Consider the following 19719-nt stretch of genomic DNA (forward strand, 5'->3'; position numbering starts at 1 on the left):
AAATTTCACAGAAATATTGATTTAAAAAAGATGTCTTCACGAGGATCACACTGGTTTTGCTGTATTTTATGTATATTTTAAAATGTCAAATCATTTCTAAATTATTTTATTTCTAAATAAAATGGCATATTAATTAATAACTTTTATATTTGTCAGTTAACATGCCAAAAATATCAATATTTTTACATGCATCAGTAATTAAGAAGTTATTAATGACTTACAATATACAGTGTTGTGAAAAAGTATTTGCCCCATCCTGATTTCTTCTGTTTTTGTGTATATCTCATACTAAATTGTTTCAAAAATTCAAACAAAATTTGACATGAAACAAAGGCAATCTGAGTAAACGCAAAATACAGTTTTTAAATGATAAAGTAAAAAAGTTATCCAATACCAACTGGGCCTGTGTGGAAAAAGTATTTGCCCCCTTAGTTACTAAATCACCAAATCTATGAAGCTGCATTCATAATGGGGTTCAACTGGACCCGACACACCTAGGCCTGATTACTGCCAGCCCTATTCAATCAGCAGCATGAAGTCGGCTAAAAGGTCTCACCCAGTAGCACACTATGAAAGAAATCCCAGAAATGGTGAGGAAAATGGTGATTGAAATTCATCAGTGTGGGAAGGGTTACAAAGCTTTTTCAAAGGTTCTGGCACTCCAAAGAACTACAGTGAGAGCCATTATCTCCAAATGGAGAAAACTTGGCACAGTCGTGAACCTTCCCAGAAGTGGCCGACCTTCCAAATTCCTTCAAGAGCACAGCGACGACTCATCCAGGAAGTCACAAAAAAAGTTACTGTCCAAAAATGCCATCCATGGAAGAGTGGCGAGGCGAAAACTACTGCTAACCCAAAAGAACATTAAGTCTCGTCTGAATTTTGCCAAAACGCACCTTGATGATCCTCAAACCTTTTGGGTGAATGTTCTGCAGACTGATTAGTCGAAAGAGGAACTGTTTGGAAGACAGAGGTCCCGTTACATCTGCCGTAAATCAAACACAGTATTCCACAAAAAGAACATCATACCTATGGTCAAGCATGGTGGTGGTAGTGTGATGGTCTGGGGATGGTTTTGGAGTGGCTTAGTCAAAGTCCTGAATTGAACCTGATTAAGATGCTGTAGCAGGACCTTAAATGGGCAGTTCATGCTCAACTTCTTCAGTGTGGCTGAACTAAAACAGTTCTGCAAAGAAGAGTAGGCCAAAATTCCACCACAGCGTTATGAAAGACTGATCTCAAGTAAACGGAAGCGTTTGGTTGCAGTTGTTGCTGCTAAAGGTGGCACAACCAGCTATTAAGTTTAAAGGGGCAGTTAGTTTTTCACATGGGTGATATAGGTGTTGGATAACATTTTTGCTTCAATAAAAAATATATATATTTGAAAACTGTATTTTGTGTTAACTCAGGTTGCCTTTATTTTATGTTAAATCTCGTTTGAAGATCTAAAACAGTTTAGTATGAAAAACACACAAAAATAGAAGAAATCAGGGGCAAATACTTTTTCACAGCACTGTAGTTTTGGATGAAAACCATTGGGTTATGAATGATTTATAAGCTTAAATTCTACCAGGTCAAAATTGATCCGCGAATGCAAAAGGTGTATGCAGATTCTGAACGCAATAGGAGGGTTAACAAAGCCATTTGGTGTGTATTCTCATGCCAAATAGCATTTTAATTTCCAATATTTTTATTAACCTTGTCTTTGTGTGCAACGCACACAATAATAAAATAAATAAAAATTGCAGGAAAAATCATTTGTTTGCGTAATTTACCACATCTTCCTCACAACTCTCAGTTGAGTGTAGCCTCTCAGGGTTCAGTTCCCTATACATTGTAAAGTGATTTACTTATCCCTTGTGCATCAATTAAAAAAAGTTACTCCGAGGTCCTTAGAGGACAAAAATGTATTATTGTAATATTGTCAAAAAGTCATATATTTTTATTTTCCACTTTCAATGAGTAAATTGTTTTTAACCAACATCAGTCCTGATCATAATTACCGAATATTCATTAATTTTCTGGATTTTATCCATTTAAATGCCAGTTTGTTATATAATGCCACTGTTGTTTTTTATTAAAAACATAAAATGAATTATTTTCCATATACTAGTTGCTAAGGGGAAATTATTATTATTATTATTATTATTATTATTATTTTAGGATTATCACAGTCTGGGATATGTCAGTGATTAGCAACATCATTGATTTTGATGCATTATTATTTTTTTGTGCATTGTCAGATTTGAAGAAGAAAAAAACCTCACACTCAAAAAATATCCGCATCAAAAAACTGCCATAAAGATATTATATATTAATATTATTTTCCACTTTCACTGACTTAGATTTTTTTAACCAACATCAGTCCTGATCATTACCAAATATTCATTAATTTCTTTAAATGCCAGTTTGTTTACATAATGCCACTGTTGTTTTTCACACACACACGCAAATTTCACAATACACACATTCTAACATCCATACCAACACACCCACACAATTTTAGCTGCATCATTTATTAAATTGGCCTGCAGCGCTCTATAATGCAGAAAATAGGAGTAAAGCATGTATTTACTCCATAGGCTAAACATGAGAAAAATGGTGCCATCTGGTGGGAAATGTTAAAAATTTTAATTTTGAAGCCAGGGCTCCGGAATGAAAGCATAATATCATAGAATTCATGATTTCATGCTTTAATGGCACTGAGATCAAATATTGCCATTTTAATGGGTTTCAATTGGGACATTTTTGTCCTGAATGTTGTGAGTGTAACTATTTTGTGTACACCATGTATTATAGATGTATTATAGGTACTGAGGTTGAAAAATCAAAATTCCCCAAAAATTACACACCTTTAGCTAAATTTATGCCGTTGGCATTAACACAGCCAAAATGATCGAAAAAAACTAAAATGTCATGAAGGTCGCACAAGGGTTAATATAACACTGCCAGGGGGGCAACTTTTCCTTAACAAAAACTCACGTCTCCAAGATAGCTCTTTCTCTCATGATATTAGATCATCTATTTTCTGTTCTTCAACTGCAGTCTCCGCAAATGATCACATTTTCCACAGCACATATACATTCAATCCAGTTTGTGTAATCCTAAACATATGATGTAAATCATGTTTTTCCTTGTTTCTCCGTCATTGTGTAAGACAACAAGAGAAACACTTTACTTTGCTTACATGTGGACAGAAAACACACACCAGACACCTATATCTCATTAAAGGAATGGTTCACCCAAAAATTTAAATTCTATCATTTACTCACCTTAATGTAACTGCAAACCAGTATGACTTTCTTCAGTGTAACCCAAAAGGTGAATTTTTAAAAGTCTTCTTTTAGGTTTATTTGCAATAATAAATAGTGAATTGTGACTTTGGTCTGGTAAGCTCCATAAAACCACAGTAAAAGTAATCAATACGGCTATCTTAATATATATGCAACATATTCAAGTCCTCTGAAGCAATATGATCAATTTGTATTATCATTAATAAAGCACTCAAATATGGCAGATACGTCGATAACATCAAACCTCATTGGTTCTTATTGCATCTCATGACCAAATGTCATGATGTCATGTTGCACCTTTAATGGTTTTGAGAGAACATTCAAACGTAATCTTTTGATTCTTCCACCTCTCCACTTTAGGTCTTTTTCTCTAGTATGCTGTTTTATAACCTGTTTCTTATTAATAGCTAATTTCTGCCCATTTTCTTTGTATATTCTTTGTATGTTGGCAGCCATGCGCGTCTGCGCTGCATGTGTACCTGTAACAGGTGTACGTTCTGCCTCTGTCAGAACTTCCTCAACTCTGAGCTTGTGCAGACGGTTCGGACCAAACTCTACACTGTCATCTTCAGCAGGTTCTGAGGATCACCTCTTATTGATGTCTTTGTCTCGGTTCCTCACCTCTTCTCTCTTCTTCTCCAGTCATGTCTTGTTCATTTATCTTATTTCATCCTCTTGTTTCTTTATTTACTGCACGTTCTTTCATCCTGATCATTTTTTTTAACTGAAGCATTTGTGGCACACTGTATGCATTAGTGGCTGAAATCAACCGAGGTGTAGCTCAGTGGCAGATTGCATCCTTTCATGTATGAATTCCTCCTGTTTGATCAACATCAGGTTTATTGTAATTTTTACACACTGCAATGAACAAAACGAAATGAGGGTCCTTCAGGAAACCACAGCACAACATATATTCAAGTAGACATATGACACAAAGTGAACTATAAGACACAGAAGTGAAAATCCCATTCATTTTCTCCATACTGTAGCAAATTGATTTTTAACAACAACTTATAAACCTTTAAAGACAGACCTACTATGAGCTCTGAGGTTGTTAATTGATGGTATTTACTCCTTTTGAAGATATAACTCCACTTTATTGCAATGTAATTTTTTTTAAATCATGTTTAATAGTGCAGTTTGTGGTGAAGAACTACAATACCCACGATCCTCAAGAGCAATGCAACACCAGTCATAGAAACGCGTCAAACAAAGCTATGCATCGACCGCCCACCAGACTAATGCACTTTAAACAACGCAATCGAGTTGGTCTCCCTTAACTCTCAAACTACCGGTACTTATTCTGAATATTTCGCTAACTTAATATATTTTTATACTTACAATCAACAACTTAAAATCTATAATTGTATATATTTCCATCATTTTCAGTTTGATTATGTTCTTCGCAATGCTTCATGGGATTGTAGTTCATTCCCTCATTAAAGGCAAGTACCATCTTGTACCTTCATCTTTTGATTTTTCAAATACTTTTTTGCTTCAAATCAAAGTTTTTAATGTTATGATTCACCATGGAGCGGTTGGTTTGATTCATGGCTTCTTTTATGAAATCCCTATGGGGAAAAAAATGAAAGGGAAAAACATCTCCGGAACAAAGACTTCTGAAAAAGTGGGCGGGCACTGTTGTGCAGTGGATAACAGTATTTGCATTATCATAATGTCACCTAATTAATATTCATGAGCCAAGATTATGAGATTTGTAATTTGTACTACACCCCCCCCCCCACACACACACACTCTTAAAAGGGATAGTGCACCCAACAATGAAAATTCTCTCATCATGTACTCAACCTCATGCCATCCCAGATGTGTATGACTTTCTTTCTTCTGCAGAACTCAAATGAAGATTTTTAGAAGAATTACTCAGCTCTTTTGGTCTATACAATGGAGAAGAATTTTTAGCAAAAAAAGGACTTAAATATGGATCTATATTGATCACCCACACCTATCATATCACTTCTGAAGATATGGATTAAAACACTGGAGTCGTATGAATTACTTTTATGATGACTTTGTGTGCATTTTGGAGCATCAAACTTTTGACCCATTCACTTGCATTCTATGGACCTACAGAAATATTGTTCTAAAAATCATAATTTGTGCAGAAGAGAGGAAGTCATACACATCTGGGAAGGCAGAGAATTTTAATTTTTGAGTGAACTATCCCTTTAAATTCAGACTGTACTTAATGTGACTAAGCACTTTTCTTTGGACATCCAACATACTTCTAGAATTCGTTTTATGTTCATCTTCAATATTGTTCTTTTGTAATCCTCTTCTGATTTACAGCTTGTGGCATGCAGCAATTTAGTTTCTTATTCTCACACAAGTTTTAAGTTGTGACAGTGATTTGCTGGGTGAAGACCACCCTTCTTTCCTCTTTAAGTTTATTTTTGCTCTCCATCTGTCATTGAAATCTCCTCACAGTGATTCAGATGTTTGAGTTTCGTAAAGTTTTGGTCTGCACATTAGCATCATTAGTTTCAGTTCTGCTTTACATTGTTACAGACTTGTTACTCATTTTTAAGTTGTTGCCTTAGAGATGTACTGTAAATGTAAGCTACCAAACATTAAATGAAACTTTTTTTAATAATTTGTTTTTTCTTTCAAAGGCATATTACACATGCTGACCTGAAGAGCTCTACATTTTGGCTCAGAGCGAGTATTGGAGCCACAGTTTGTGCTGTGCTTGGCTTTACCATGTACAGGGCCCTCCTCAGATCTCGATGAGCAGACCCCTAAAACTTACTACTAGCTTACTACTTACCCTAGCTGTCTCCCGTCTGCTGAGAGAACTAAAAGAAAGAGGGGTAAAATTGTATTCATTTTTCAAATCATGAAGAAACATAGCTGATATATTTGTACTTCTATTTAAATAATGTTGTATGTACATTTTTCTCTAGTGTTCCCAAGTCTTGAGATGGAAAACAAGATTATAACCCTTGTTTATTTGCTTTGAATTTGAAATGCTATTTAATAATTAAACAGACAAACTGTAAATGGTATGTAAATAATGAAAGCATATTTATTTGATGCCATGTTAATGAAAACAGCATTTATCTCAACACGTTAAACATGTAAAAATACACTTGCTTTGCATATCCACATACATTTTTTATCTCAAACTGTGAGGTGGACTGTTAGTTATATGGTTAAAATGTATTTTTACCACTAAATGACAAGACAGGAAGCTGCAGCTTCTGTCTAGGTTAATGTCAAGCTGTACAAACACTGAATCTTCTGGACTCCATTTGCAAGCTTCAGTGTGATACATTAGTAGATTTATAGGTATAGACAAAGGTCTTTTTTAATTATGTAAACAGCTTATGAACAGGCTTTTTCCCTTGTCAATTTTATTTATTATTTTAATTTTTTTTTAAACTTTTCAATAAACAGGTCTTGCAACAGTGTATTTTGTGATATCACATTTTTTCCACTTAGAAGTTGCCTGACAGACAATGGAAAGAAAAGGGTATAGTTCAATGAAAATGTTGTAATTTACTCATGTTCATGTTGTTCCAAGCTCTGTATACTGTATGACTTTCTTTGATAAAACACAAAAGGTTTTAGCCACATTCACCCTTCATTTCAAGTAAAGAATTTTTTTTTTTTTTTTTTCGGATTTGGTCGTACACAAGGGAGAAAAACAAAAATAGCAATACAAAGCTGTCACCTTTATAAATTATTTTTGTTTTCAGGTCTTCTCAATTTTTTTGACTAACTAGAAGTTATCTTGAAGGATTTTTGTTAAAGGGATAGTTCACCCAAAAGTGAAAACTCTCTCATCATTTACTCACCCTCATGCCAGCCCAGATGTGTATGAATTTCTTTCTTCTGCAGAACACAAAGATTTTTAGAAGAATATCTCAGGCCTATAGGTCCATACAATGCAAGTGAATGGTGATCAGACCTTTGTAGCCTCAAACGTCCCATAAAGGAAACATAAAAGTAGTCCATATCACTCCAGTGGATAAATCCATATCTTCAGAAGCAGTATAATAGGTGTGGGTGAGAAACAGATCAAAATGTAAGCCCTTTTTTTTTTTTTTTTTTTTTTTTACTCCAAATGCCTGTTCAGTTTCACTTTCATATCTGAAAGTTAAAGTGGAGATTTAGAGTAAAAAAGGACTTAAATATTATTCTGTTTCTCACCCACACCTATTATATCGCTTCTGAAGATATGGATTTCAACACTGGAGTCATATGTCATACTTCTATGTTTCCTTTATGTGATTTTTTTTTTTTTTTTTTTTTTTTTTTTTTAAGTTACAAAGGTCTGATCACCATTCATTTGCATTGAATGGAGATACAGAGCTGAGATATTCTTCTAAAAATCTTTGGATGCGTTCTCTGTAGAAAAAACAAAACAAAAGTCTTACACATCTGGGAAGGCATGACTGTGAGTAAATAATGATAAATCTTTAATTTTTGATTTAACTACTCCTTTATCTGTGTTGTGCTACAGACAAAAATTCAGACATGTTGACAAGCTGACATTCTTTTTTTGTTGTAATAAAAATGTCTTGAGTAACCAGTTTGGTTGTATAAAACATGAGATGAAAAGACAATTTTTTTCTAACATACAACTTAAAACTGCCAGTGATGATTCAGCAATGCCCCGTGGCATGACATCATGAGTGAACCCCAGAAGAGTGAGCTCTGTGTGAACACCTCATTCACTACATTTCACTGAATTAGACTTCACATAGATGTTTTCCTTACTGAGTAAGGTGGAGTCAATTGCCTCCTCCAGTGTTGTGATATCCACATGACGGCTGGTGGCTGTTCTTTTGGCTGGCCACACCCCAGCCATCTCCTCATAAACAGGAACGACAGGTTGTGGTTTTTTACGGTTAGGAAACTTACACTGTATGTGAAAGGAAGTTAGTAGAAGGGAGGGGTTAGCCGAAACAGTGAATATGTAGTGGGTTGTAAGACATATGTCTCACAGACAATCTCAAAGACCACATAAAACTGTAGTTCTCAACTGGTGGGTTGCAGGCTTGTTCAGATTAGGTCCTGGACAGCAGGGGAAAACTATGCTAAATGCAAAAAATAAATTGCAATTTACTATATAATTCAGTTAAGCTTAGCTAAATAAATAGAATTATCAGCTTTTAAAAGGGAGTGTTGTTGGCATCAAATGCACTGTTCTCATTCAAACTCCGTGGTATTTTTGCGCAAATGCATCTGTCACTTTGTAATATGGCTTATGCTAATACAATTTTTACCCCAGTGTTTGTTCTGTGTGTGAGGCCGGTATCACACCATATCACACTTTTGATGTTCGTTATGCCACTGGGGAAATTCAAGATATATTTCTAGTGCATCTAAGACAGTCCTTAAATTCCTTTATAGTTCTTGCAGGAACTATGAGTAAGTTTCTTAGAAAACTAATAAAGGTGTCTGGAGGATCTCCAGAGGACTCATCAGTGTTGCAACTAAAGAAATCCCAACTGGTGCCCCGAGTATCTTTTTATTTTTTACAATGCATTTAACAAAATTGTCAATTTTCATATTCGGCCTCTGTCATGTTAATCATTTTTCAACCTGTTGGGCCCAGTATATGGTAATATTAATACATTTCATGTTTGATGTTAAGAACATTTTCATAACTTTTGTATGATTAACAATTCTGGTGCTTTGCTGGGTTGCCACGTGATGTCCAATGCAAAACCAGTTGAAAACCAAACTCACATAGAGGTCAAATGATTGAGACAAGTATTTTAATCCACTTGTTAAAGACTTTTGAACAACAGTTAGTTCTGTCCTCGGATTTGATTGGACGAGCAACATTCCAAGAGTGCTGATATACAGTTTAACAGCACTGGGACGCTTCACTATTTGTATCACTCTGCTTCTCCTTGTTCATGGCTTTACAAAAAGAAATGGAAATAATGGAGCAACAGCACTCTTGCTTGTGTGATATTGCTTAAATATAAAACATTCCAAATGTATGATCAATAGTTTAATTGTACTGAACATATATTTTGTGGAACCAACATTACAAATTAATATTAACATTTTGAAATGAACTGCATCAACTCTCTTTCTGAGTGCAATCTTACCCTAGTGGCTCTGGTGTGTGAACAACAGTTACAACACCAGTTTATTATTCAACAAAATAACTGCCACCAGCTGTACCTTATTTGAACAGAAATGCAAAGCACTTTATAATTTAAAGCAAATGTGAAATAGAGAGAGATACTTACGCAATAAGCTGTGACGAGGGTGACCACCAGAAGACCCAGCAGACATGCAGCGCCCGAGATCACATACAGCAGTAGCAGGTAACCTAAACAACTGCAGGGCTCATGAGCTGCAACAGTCAACAAATATATGATCACGTAAGAAGACATGCTTTACCCCTCTCTAAAGCACTGTATTTCAACACCTTCTCATGGTTATTTCCTTGAAATATTTAGTTTTTGTTTGTTTGGAAATTTTTTTTAGTGGAGACCAAGGCTAGTTTCCACACTACTCCAGTGAATATTTCTGAGTCATTCACACAACTTTCAACAAAGTTGGAAGCAAAGAATTCTCTAGAATGCCATTGTATCGTGTCACATTAACAATTGTTTTCACTGGTAAAACCCGCTGGCTACCACCCCTGGAGTTCGCTAGTTCGTTAGTTCGAATCCCAGGGTGTGCTGAGTGACTCCAGCCAGGTCTCGTAAGCAACCAAATTGGCCCAGTTGCTAGGGAGGGTAGAGTCACATGGGGTAACCTCCTCGTGGTCGCTATAATGTGGTTTGTTCTCGGTGGGGCGCATGGTGAATTGAGCGTTGTTGCCGCGGTGGATGGCGTGAAGCCTCCACACGCGCTATGTCTCCGTGGCAACGCGCTCAACAAGCCACGTGATAAGATGCGGGGGTTGACTGTCTCAGACGCTGAGGCAACTGGGATTCGTCCTCCGCCACCCAGACTGAGGCGAATCACTATGCGACCACGAGGACTTAGAGCGCATTGGGAATTGGGCATTCCAAATTGGGAGAAAAAGGGGAAAAATCCCCCCCCCCCCCCCCCAAAAAAAAAAAAAAAAAATCGTTTTCACTGGAAACACTGGAATACCCAGACCTGATAATAAGATGAGAGCATCCACACACTTTTGGCCATATAGTGTCCCTTAAAGACTTTGGTACTGAAAAAGCTATTGAACATTGTGCTTTTGCCTAGGAAAAAGTTAGTACCTTTTTAAGGGTAACATTATATGGGGTAAGTTGTCACAATGGAACCTGCCATTTAATAGTAAACCAATATTTAAAAGCATTTAATTATCATTAATGCTTGTCTAAATGTATGTCAGTGTGGTTTTATGTTGACTTATTTACTTATTACACTTATAGCAAAAATATGATATTGGAATTTTTTTTTACGATGATAGAATTATTCTACACAAATTTAGGTAAAATTTTATTCTAATTTAAGAGGGTTTTGAACTAGGTGCTTGAAGTCAACATACAAAAGCAGACACATTTGTGCAATTGGGCTTTTGACTCAAAAGCTACTGAGATATTGCTCTTGCTTGCAACATCTCGCTCATGCGACAACTTAACCCAGTCTCAAAAAAATTTGTCAAAAAAAGTGTGCACAGCTGATTTTCTAAATCAAGTAATTGGCCATCATTATACTTTGCAATCAGTATGTGTGAATGCCTGATGTACTTACAAAGTCTTGCCAGTGTGAGAAAATGTATGTGCAATGCAGACAAGGACATTTCTAAAGCCTTACACAGATATGGCCTGACAATAACACCACCTTTGCCTGGTAGTGCAGAATAGATCTTTTCAGAAATGGTAAACAAAAGACAACTGATATGGTGTAAAAGAGAGCAAATACAGAGGTTGAGAGAACTATGCACAAAAAAGATTGAACAAAAACAGCCTTCTTAGCCATCTGTCATTGAGTAAAGGAGCTTTCCGGTTAATTTCATGGCCTTATCATTTTCAATCACTTCAGGTTCTGCAGCCATTAAATAAGAACAATATATATTTTTTTCTAGATAATACACTATATTGCCAAAAGTATTCGCTCATCTGCCTTTAGACGCATATGAACTTAAGTGATATCCCATTCTTAATCCATAGGGTTTAACATGATGTCAGCCCACCCTTTGCAGCTATAACAGCTTCAACTCTTCTGGGAAGGCTTTCCACAAGGTTTAGGAGTGTGTTTATGGGAATTTTTGACTATTCTTCCAGAAGCGCATTTGTGAGGTCAGACACTAATGTTGGACGAGAAGGCCTGGCTCGCAGTCTTCGCTCTAATTCATCCCAAATGTGCTCTATCGGGTTGAGGTCAGGACTCTGTGCAGGCCAGTCAAGTTCTTCCACACCAAACTCGCTCATCCATGTCTTTATGGACCTTGCTTTGTGCACTGGTGCGCAGTCATGTTGGAACAGGAAGGGGCCATCCCCAAACTGTTCCCACAAAGTTGGGAGCATGGAATTGTCCAAAATCTCTTGGTATGCTGAAGCATTCAGAGTTCCTTTCACTGGAACTAAGGGGCCGAGCCCAGCTCCTGAAAAACAACCCCACACCATAATCCCCCCTCCACCAAACTTCACAGTTGGCACAATGCAGTCAGACAAGTACCGTTCTCCTGGCAACTGCCAAACCCAGACTTGTCCATCAGATTGCCAGATGAAGAAGCGTGATTCGTCACTCCAGAGAACGCATCTCCACTGCTCTAGAGTCCAGTGGCGGCGTGCTTTACACCACTCCATCCGACGCTTTGCATTGCACTTGGTGATGTATGGCTTGGATGCAGCTGCTCGGCCATGGAATCCCATTCCATGAAGCTCTCTGCACACTGTTCTTGAGCTAATCTGAAGGCCACATGAACTTTGGAGGTCTGTAGCGATTGACTCTGCAGAAAGTTGGCGACCTCTGCACACTATGCGCCTCAGCATCCGCTGACCCCGCTCTGTCATTTTACGTGGCCTACCACTTCGTGGCTGAGTTGCTGTCATTCCCAATCGCTTCCACTTTGTTATAATACCACTGACAGTTGACTGTGGAATATTTAGTAGCAAGGAAATTTCACGACTGGACTTGTTGCACAGGTGGCATCCTATCACAGTACCACGCTGGAATTCACTGAGCTCCTGAGAGCGGCCCATTCTTTCACAAATGTTTGTAGAAGCAGTCTGCGTGCCTAGGTGCTTCATTTTATACACCTGTGGCCATGGAAGTGATTGGAACACCTGAATTCAATTATTTGGATGGGTGAGCGAATACTTTTGGCAATATAGTGTATGTTGACCTGTGTAGGATGGATAAATACTTCTGTGGTCTGTTTGAATCACAACTTTCATGAGAAATGTCTTACTTTCACAGCTTGAATGCATCAGATTCTCTACCTGCTTTCACTCACAGAAATCTTTTTTCTTGTACCTCAATGAGGTTTTACCCAAAAGAAATTGCAGTGGGAATCCAGTGCATAAGGCTTGTATATTTAATTAGTTTAAAGGTTACAAAATGTTCCCATCCAGTTTAACAGGACTAAAGTATGCTCTCCCACAAACTAAACTCCCTAAAAACAGCAGCACTTTCAAGGTTATTCTTCCATGTCAAATCAACCAATCTTTAGAAAATTCCCTGGATTCAATTTTGGATTTTTTTTTTTTTTTTTTTTTTATACATTTGGTACCACTTTACAATAAGGTTCCATTCATTAACATTAGTTAATGCATTAGGTATCATGAACAAACAATTAACTATATATTTCTTACAGCATTAATTAATCTTTGTTAATTGTGTTAATAAAAACACAATTGTTCATTGTTAGTTCATAGTACATTAACTAACTTGTATTAGTATACGTTGAAATGAACATTAACTAAGATTAATAAATGCTGTAAAAGTATTGTTCATTGTTAGTTCTTGTAAACTAAAGTTGTTAACTAATGGAACAATGTAAATTGTTACCATAAATTATCAAACGACAGATTAACATGAATGATTATTTTGATGATTTTGGAGCAAAACCACAGGTCAAAAAATAACCTTAGAAAGGTAGCAGTATCATTATAATTATTTTTAGATAGAGATTGGTGTGAATAATTATGCATTGGTAGATATTACTAAAATCAGTTGACTTTACAAAATAATGCATAAATCAGACAAATCAGATTAAATCAGTAATTACTGATCCATGGCATTTCATATTTTGGCCTTGCCATTTATGTTTATCTATTATCAGTAAAAAAACAAATCGGGTTGAGTTGACACGGAATGACCCACTTATAATGTTTTTATCAGGGCTTGGTGGTGGCATTACAGCAAATATCAACTCATCCATTTGTGCTGGATAAAAATCATGTACTGAAATAAGCCAGAAATAACCATAAGACAAGTCTTGTATTACTTGATAAAGGTTTGTTGATGGCAGACTGAATATAAACTGCTATTCAAAATCACATCAGTAAAATGTATGTAGCACTTGTAAGGGTCACCTACTCAAGTCTTCAACATAGATAAAGAACTCCATTTTGCCAGGAATATTCTTATCAAATGGAAAATCACTATAGTGAAATTCACAGTAGTACACATCTGTATCCCGTCCTTGAAGGTTTGAGATTCTAAGATGGACTGTACGGTTGTCTAACTCATCACGGACAGTAATGCGATCTTTGTCCACAGGCTCACTGATGATTGCTGATAAGCCTTTAGAAAGATACAGCACTGATCTGGACTGCAGCAATCTGCGTTTCAGTGAAAAGGCAAACGGTTTGTCCTCTTTCTTTACTGATTCACAGGAAATGTCAACAGATGAATTTCTTATTCTGTGGATATAAACAAAACCCTCATGTGCTGAGGTGAAATGGTACAAAGTTAGTCACTTTTTTTTTGTAGATGAATCACATGCATTACAAAACACAGGCACATTAAAAAGTTTCCTAAAAGAACTGCTTTAAGCTTCTGGAATAAAAGTCATGTATAGGCTAAATAAAACGTAAGGATATGTCTGGCTGCAATATATTGTGGACAAACATTTCTGCACATACACTACCGGTCAAACGTTTTGAAACACTTACTCATTCTTTATTTTATATATATATATATATATAATTGCTTTTTTTTTTTTTTTTTCACATTTTAGAATAATAGTAAAGTCATCCAAACTATGGAATAACATAAATGGAACTATGGGAATTATTTTGTGTTATATTTTAGCATCTTCAAAGTAGTCACCCTTTGCCTAGAATTTGCAGACATGTACTCTTGACATTTTCTCAACCAACTTCTTGAAGTATCACCCTGGGATGCTTTTTAAACAGTATTGAAGGAGTTCCCATCTATGTTGGGCACTTATTGGCTGCTTTTCTTTATTATTTGGTCCAAGTCATCAATTTCAAAAATGTTTTTTTATTATTATTATAAAATTTTTGTTTTATAATGAAATAAATATGATGGTACAATTACATTTTTGTCTACAAAACTAATTTCAAACATTTAAGCATACGCCTTCAGATCAAAAGATTTTTAAGCTCATGAGAAACATTTCAGTCAAGTGTTTCAAAACTTTTGACCAGTAGTGTAAACTTTTTTGTTTTAATGCCGACCATATAACCACAATGTGTGAATTGGTCAGCAAATCTTAAAAAAAACATTAATAATAATAGGGTTCAAAAATAGGGTTAAAACTGGTATGTACTGTATTTGAAAAATTGACTTACCTGTTATGGAGATGATGATAAAAAACAACAGATTAACTTGAGCATTCTTAAAGCCAAACATCATTGAAGATGATTAAAGAAAAAGAGAAAGAGTGTGCACAATAAGAAAGAAACGTTAAACTCTTGAGTATAACCAACAAATCATCTCACATGAAAATGAGGAGCAAAATATTTTGACTCCTCCTTGAAAGGGTGTGGGGTTTGGGGCCCTGTAAAGATCAAAATGAAAAGGAAGTCAGACTGGGTTGTTACAAGTTTACCGTCATTTCAAAACTGTCACTTAACACAAACAGAGTCAGACAGTTAAAGTATTCTGCTAAGATTCAACAAATCTCTGCACAAAACAGCAATATCACAGCATGGCCCTTTTTAAAGGAGGGCTGCTGCAAGTGTACCAGAAGAGGATCAGACAAGTTAATTGGCAGAAAAATAGGATAAAGGATAACAAATCTACAAAAAAGCAGCTTAATGCCATTTTCGCTAACTGTAGGCTTCTCTCCAAAAATGAAATGGCATATTATGTTCTCAGGTCCTTTAACCAGCAACTTCAAACATCTTCATTGTCTGATTCAAACTCAGTTGATGTTTTCAGTGTTTAAATCATGAGTGTGTGAATATACTGATATAAAAATACTTTACTGATCTCATTTGATAGTTTAAAATAAAGCTACTCAAATGATCTCAGCAGTCCAGACCATCATCAACCAGTTGCAGAAAAACAAAAAAAAAAAGTGAAGAAAACACTTAAATGATAATACATATACAATTATAATAAAGGGTTTCTTGATTTAAAGGGTTTTATTTCAACTGGGTTCTGCTATCATACATCTCTCTCTCTCTCTCTCTCTATATATATACACAGATCAGCCACAACATTAAAACCACCAGCCTAATGTGGTGTAGGTCCCTCTCGTGCTGCCAAAACAGCGCCAACCAGCATCTCAGAATAGCATTTGTCAGTTTGAACCAGTCTGGTCATTCTCTGTTGACCTCTCTCATCAACAATGCATTTCCGTCCACAGAACTGCCACTCACTGGATGTTTTTTGTTTTTGGCACCATTCCGAGTAAATAAAGACTGCTGTGTGTGACAATCCCAGGAGATCAGCAGTTACAGAAATACTCAAATCAGCCCATTTGGCACCAACAATCATGCCAAATTACTGAGATCACATTTTTCCCCATTCAGATGGTTGATGTGAACATTAATTTAAGCTCCTATCCCGTATCTACATGATTTTATGCACTGCTGCCACACAATTGGCTGATTAGATAATCACATGGATGATTGTTGGTGCCAGACAGGCTGGGTTGAGTATTTCTGTAAATGCTGATCTCCTGGGATTTTCACACACAACAGTCTCATGAATTTACTCAGAATGGTGCCAAAAACAAAAAACATCCAGTGAGCAGCAGTTCTGTGGACAGAAATGCATTGTTTATGAGAGAGGTCAACAGGGAATGGCCAGACTGGTTCGAACTGACAAAGTCTACGTTAACTCAGATAACTGCTCTGTACAACTGCGGTCAGAAGAATAGCATCTCAGAATGAAGGGGACCTACACAATATTAGGCAGGTGGTTTTAATGTTGTGGCTGATCGTTGTATGTATACACATACACAGTGGTTAGAAAAAGTATGTGAACCCTTTTTGGTTTGATCTTCACCCGAGTTACCACAATGAACAAACACAATCTGTTTGAACTTATAACACACAAATTATTGTATTCTTGTTGTACATATTAAATACATCACTCATTCACAGTGTAGGTGGAAAAAAGTATGTGAACCCTTAGGATAATGACGTGAACAAAAGCTAATTACTTGGCAAACCTTGGATTCAGTTAATGAAACGAGATTGGAGGTGTGGGTTAGAGATACTTTGAATAAAAAAAAAAAAAAATAATAATTTTGTTCTGCAGCTACTCTCCCAAGAAGTGTAGATTAACTTTTTTGTAGACAAATCACATGCATTACAAAACACTGGCACATTAATAAGTTTCCTAAAAGAACTGCTTTAAGCTTCTAAAATAAATAAAACTCATGGATAGGCTATATAAATGGAGATGATTTAGTACTGTGGCTACTCTCCATAGAAGTGGTCGTCTAGCCAAATTGACTCAAATCATTGGAACTGGTTAACATCATGGACACCACGAAGGAAGCCGCTGCTTTCCAACAAAAACATTGCTGCATGCCTGAAGTTTGCCAAAGACCACCTTGACCCTCCACAATGCTCCTGGGACAATGTTTTGTGGACTGTTGAAACTAAGGTTGAATTGTTTGGGAAGAACATGCAACACTATGCATGGCATAAAAGGGCACCACAAACCAACATGAAAGCATCACGCCAACGGTGAAGGTGGAGAGAGCATCATGATTTGGAGCTGCTTCAGGGCCTGGACCGCTTGCCATCATCGAGGGAAAAATGAATTCAAGTTGCTCAAGATGTCCTACAAGATAATGTCACGGTGGCTGTGCACCAGCTGAAGTTCAGTAGAAGTTGGGTGATGCAGCAGGACAATGACCCTAAACATTTAAGTAAATCCACTACAGAATGGCTTCAAAATTAGAAAACCCACCTTTTGGAATGGCTCAGTCAGAGCCCAGACCTTAACGCAATAGAGCTGATGTGGAATGACCTTAAGAGAGCTGTTCACACCAGAAATCCTAACAATATGGCTGAGCTGAAACAGTTCTGTAAGAAAGAATGGTCCAAAATGCCTTCCGAACCTTGTGCAAGACATGTAAGACTATCATTATTTGTGTTGTTAGCTTAAGCACTGGCATGTTTGTCTATACTTGTGGCTTTGAAAAAGATGAGATCACATTTTATTACCAATTAATGCAGAAAACCAGCTAATTCCAAAGGGTTCACATACTTTTCTTGCTACTGTATACATAAGAGGAAATGTTTTCAACTCTACCTTTAAGAGGTGTGCTGTTGAGGTTTTTTCAAGATCAAGAGATAAAGGAAACCCTTGTGACAACTTTAACCCTTGTGCGACCTTCGGGACATTTTTGTCTTTTCGAACATTTTGGCTGTTAATGCCAACGGCATAAATTTTACCAAAGGTAAAATTCCCCATTTTTTGGAGAATTTTGATATTTCAACCTCAGTTCCTATAATACATCTATTAGACACTGTGTACACAAAATAGTTACTCTCAGGACCTTAAGGACAAGAATGTCCCACTGAAATCCATTAAACTGGCAATATTTGATCTCAGTGCCATTAAAGCATGAAATCATGAATTCTATATTATGCTTTCATTCCAGAGTCCTGGCTTCAAAATTTTAATTTTAACGTTTTCCACCAGATGGCACCATTTTTCTCATGTTTAGCCTATCGAGCAAACACATGCTTTTTTCCTATTTTCTGTTTGCTGAATTAGAGAGCACAACAGGCCAAATGAATAAATGATGCAGCTAAAATTGTGTGGGTGTGTTCGTATGGATGTCAGAGCCTATTTTGTATGTGTACTGAGAAATTTGTGTGTGTGTGTAAAAAAACAACAGTGGCATTATTTAAACAAACTGGCTTTAAAGGGTTAAAAATCTGAACATTTATGAATATTTGGTAGTTATTATCAGGACTGATATTGGTTAAAAAATCTAAGTCAGTGAAAGTGGAAAATAATATTAATATATAATATTTTTATGGCAGTTTTTTGACACGGACATTTTTGTCCTCTCAGGTACTGTTGTTTTTTTTTTTATCTGACACTTCACAAAAAAATAAAAATAAATAATGCATCAAAATCAATGCTGTTGCTAATCATTGACATATCCCAGGCTGTGATAATCCAAATAAAAATAAAAATTCCCCGTAGCATTAATGTATGGAAAATAATTTCATGTTTTTTTTGTTTGTTTTTTTTTCCATAAAAAACAAGTGGCATTAGATAAACAAAGTGGCATTTAAAGGGTTAAAATCCTGAAAATGAATGAATATTTGGTAGTTATGATCAGGACTGATGTTGGTTAAATTAAAAGTGGAAAATAAAATTATTATGTATTAGTGGAAAATAATATTTATATATATATATATATATATATATATATATATATATATATATATATATATATATATATATATAAACTCAGCAAAAAAAGAAACGTCCCTTTTTCAGGACACTGAATTTTAAAGAAAATTTCGTAAAAATCCAAATAACTTTACAGATCTTTATTGTAAAGTGTTTAAACAATGTTTTCCATGCTTGTTCAATGAACCATAAACAATTAATGAACATGCACCTGTGGAACGGTCATTAAGATACTAACAGCTTACAGACAGTAGGCAATTAAGGTCACAGTTATGTAGGGCTTTACTGGTTGTTTAGATCAGTGTTACTATCAGAAATAATTAATAATTATTTCTGTAGTTATTAATCAATATTTAAATTAATTAATTGGATCTAACTCATTAAAACCTCATATAGGACTCCAGTAAATGTAGTGTGCTACGTTTAGGAGCAAGTTTGGTTATTAGCAATAATTAATAATTATCAAAGATAATTATTATTAAAATCAATAGAACATTAATGAGAATCAATGTTAACTTTTTTTTTAATCCTTTAAAATCAACACTTATCAATTGTTAACATCGATGAAACATTAAAATTAACACTAGCTTATTGATCATTCTAATTCAATCAAAGATAATTATCAATTATCAAAAATCAATAGAATATTAATAAGGATTAACATTGACGGGGCACCACCCTG

At 35.8% G+C, this 19719-nt stretch overlaps 2 protein-coding genes across 10 annotated transcripts in view; one reads left to right on the forward strand and one right to left on the reverse strand.

Moving 5' to 3' along the window:
- rhot1b (ras homolog family member T1) overlaps positions 1–12519 on the forward strand; it is a 41688-nt gene extending 29169 nt beyond the window's left edge. The window contains exons 19-21 of one of the 9 annotated variants that reach the window (XR_007898628.1): positions 3746–3868; positions 4428–4587; positions 4683–4742. Coding sequence is in view for 4 of the 9 variants with exons in the window: in XM_051712063.1 (XP_051568023.1) it covers positions 3746–3868; positions 5924–6041 (241 nt within the window). In the remaining 5 variants the exon portion in view is untranslated. Of the gene's footprint in view, positions 1–3745; positions 3869–4427; positions 4743–5923; positions 6697–11608; positions 11751–12376 lie in introns of those variants that run through there. The other 8 variants (XR_007898627.1, XM_051712064.1, XM_051712063.1 and 5 more) reach the window with 8 other exon arrangements.
- Positions 6312–15168, reverse strand: cd7al (cd7 antigen-like). The gene is made up of 4 exons (XM_051712128.1): positions 14993–15168; positions 13773–14126; positions 9524–9630; positions 6312–8178 (listed from the first exon to the last, which is right to left on the reverse strand). The coding sequence occupies exons 1-4, from the start codon at positions 15054–15056 to the stop codon at positions 7984–7986; spliced, it is 720 nt and encodes a 239-aa protein (XP_051568088.1). The 5' UTR covers positions 15057–15168; the 3' UTR covers positions 6312–7983.
- Positions 15169–19719: the final 4551 nt, after the last annotated feature.

The sequence above is a fragment of the Myxocyprinus asiaticus genome, chromosome 12, assembly GCF_019703515.2.
Source record: "Myxocyprinus asiaticus isolate MX2 ecotype Aquarium Trade chromosome 12, UBuf_Myxa_2, whole genome shotgun sequence".
Lineage (NCBI taxonomy): Eukaryota > Metazoa > Chordata > Actinopteri > Cypriniformes > Catostomidae > Myxocyprinus > Myxocyprinus asiaticus.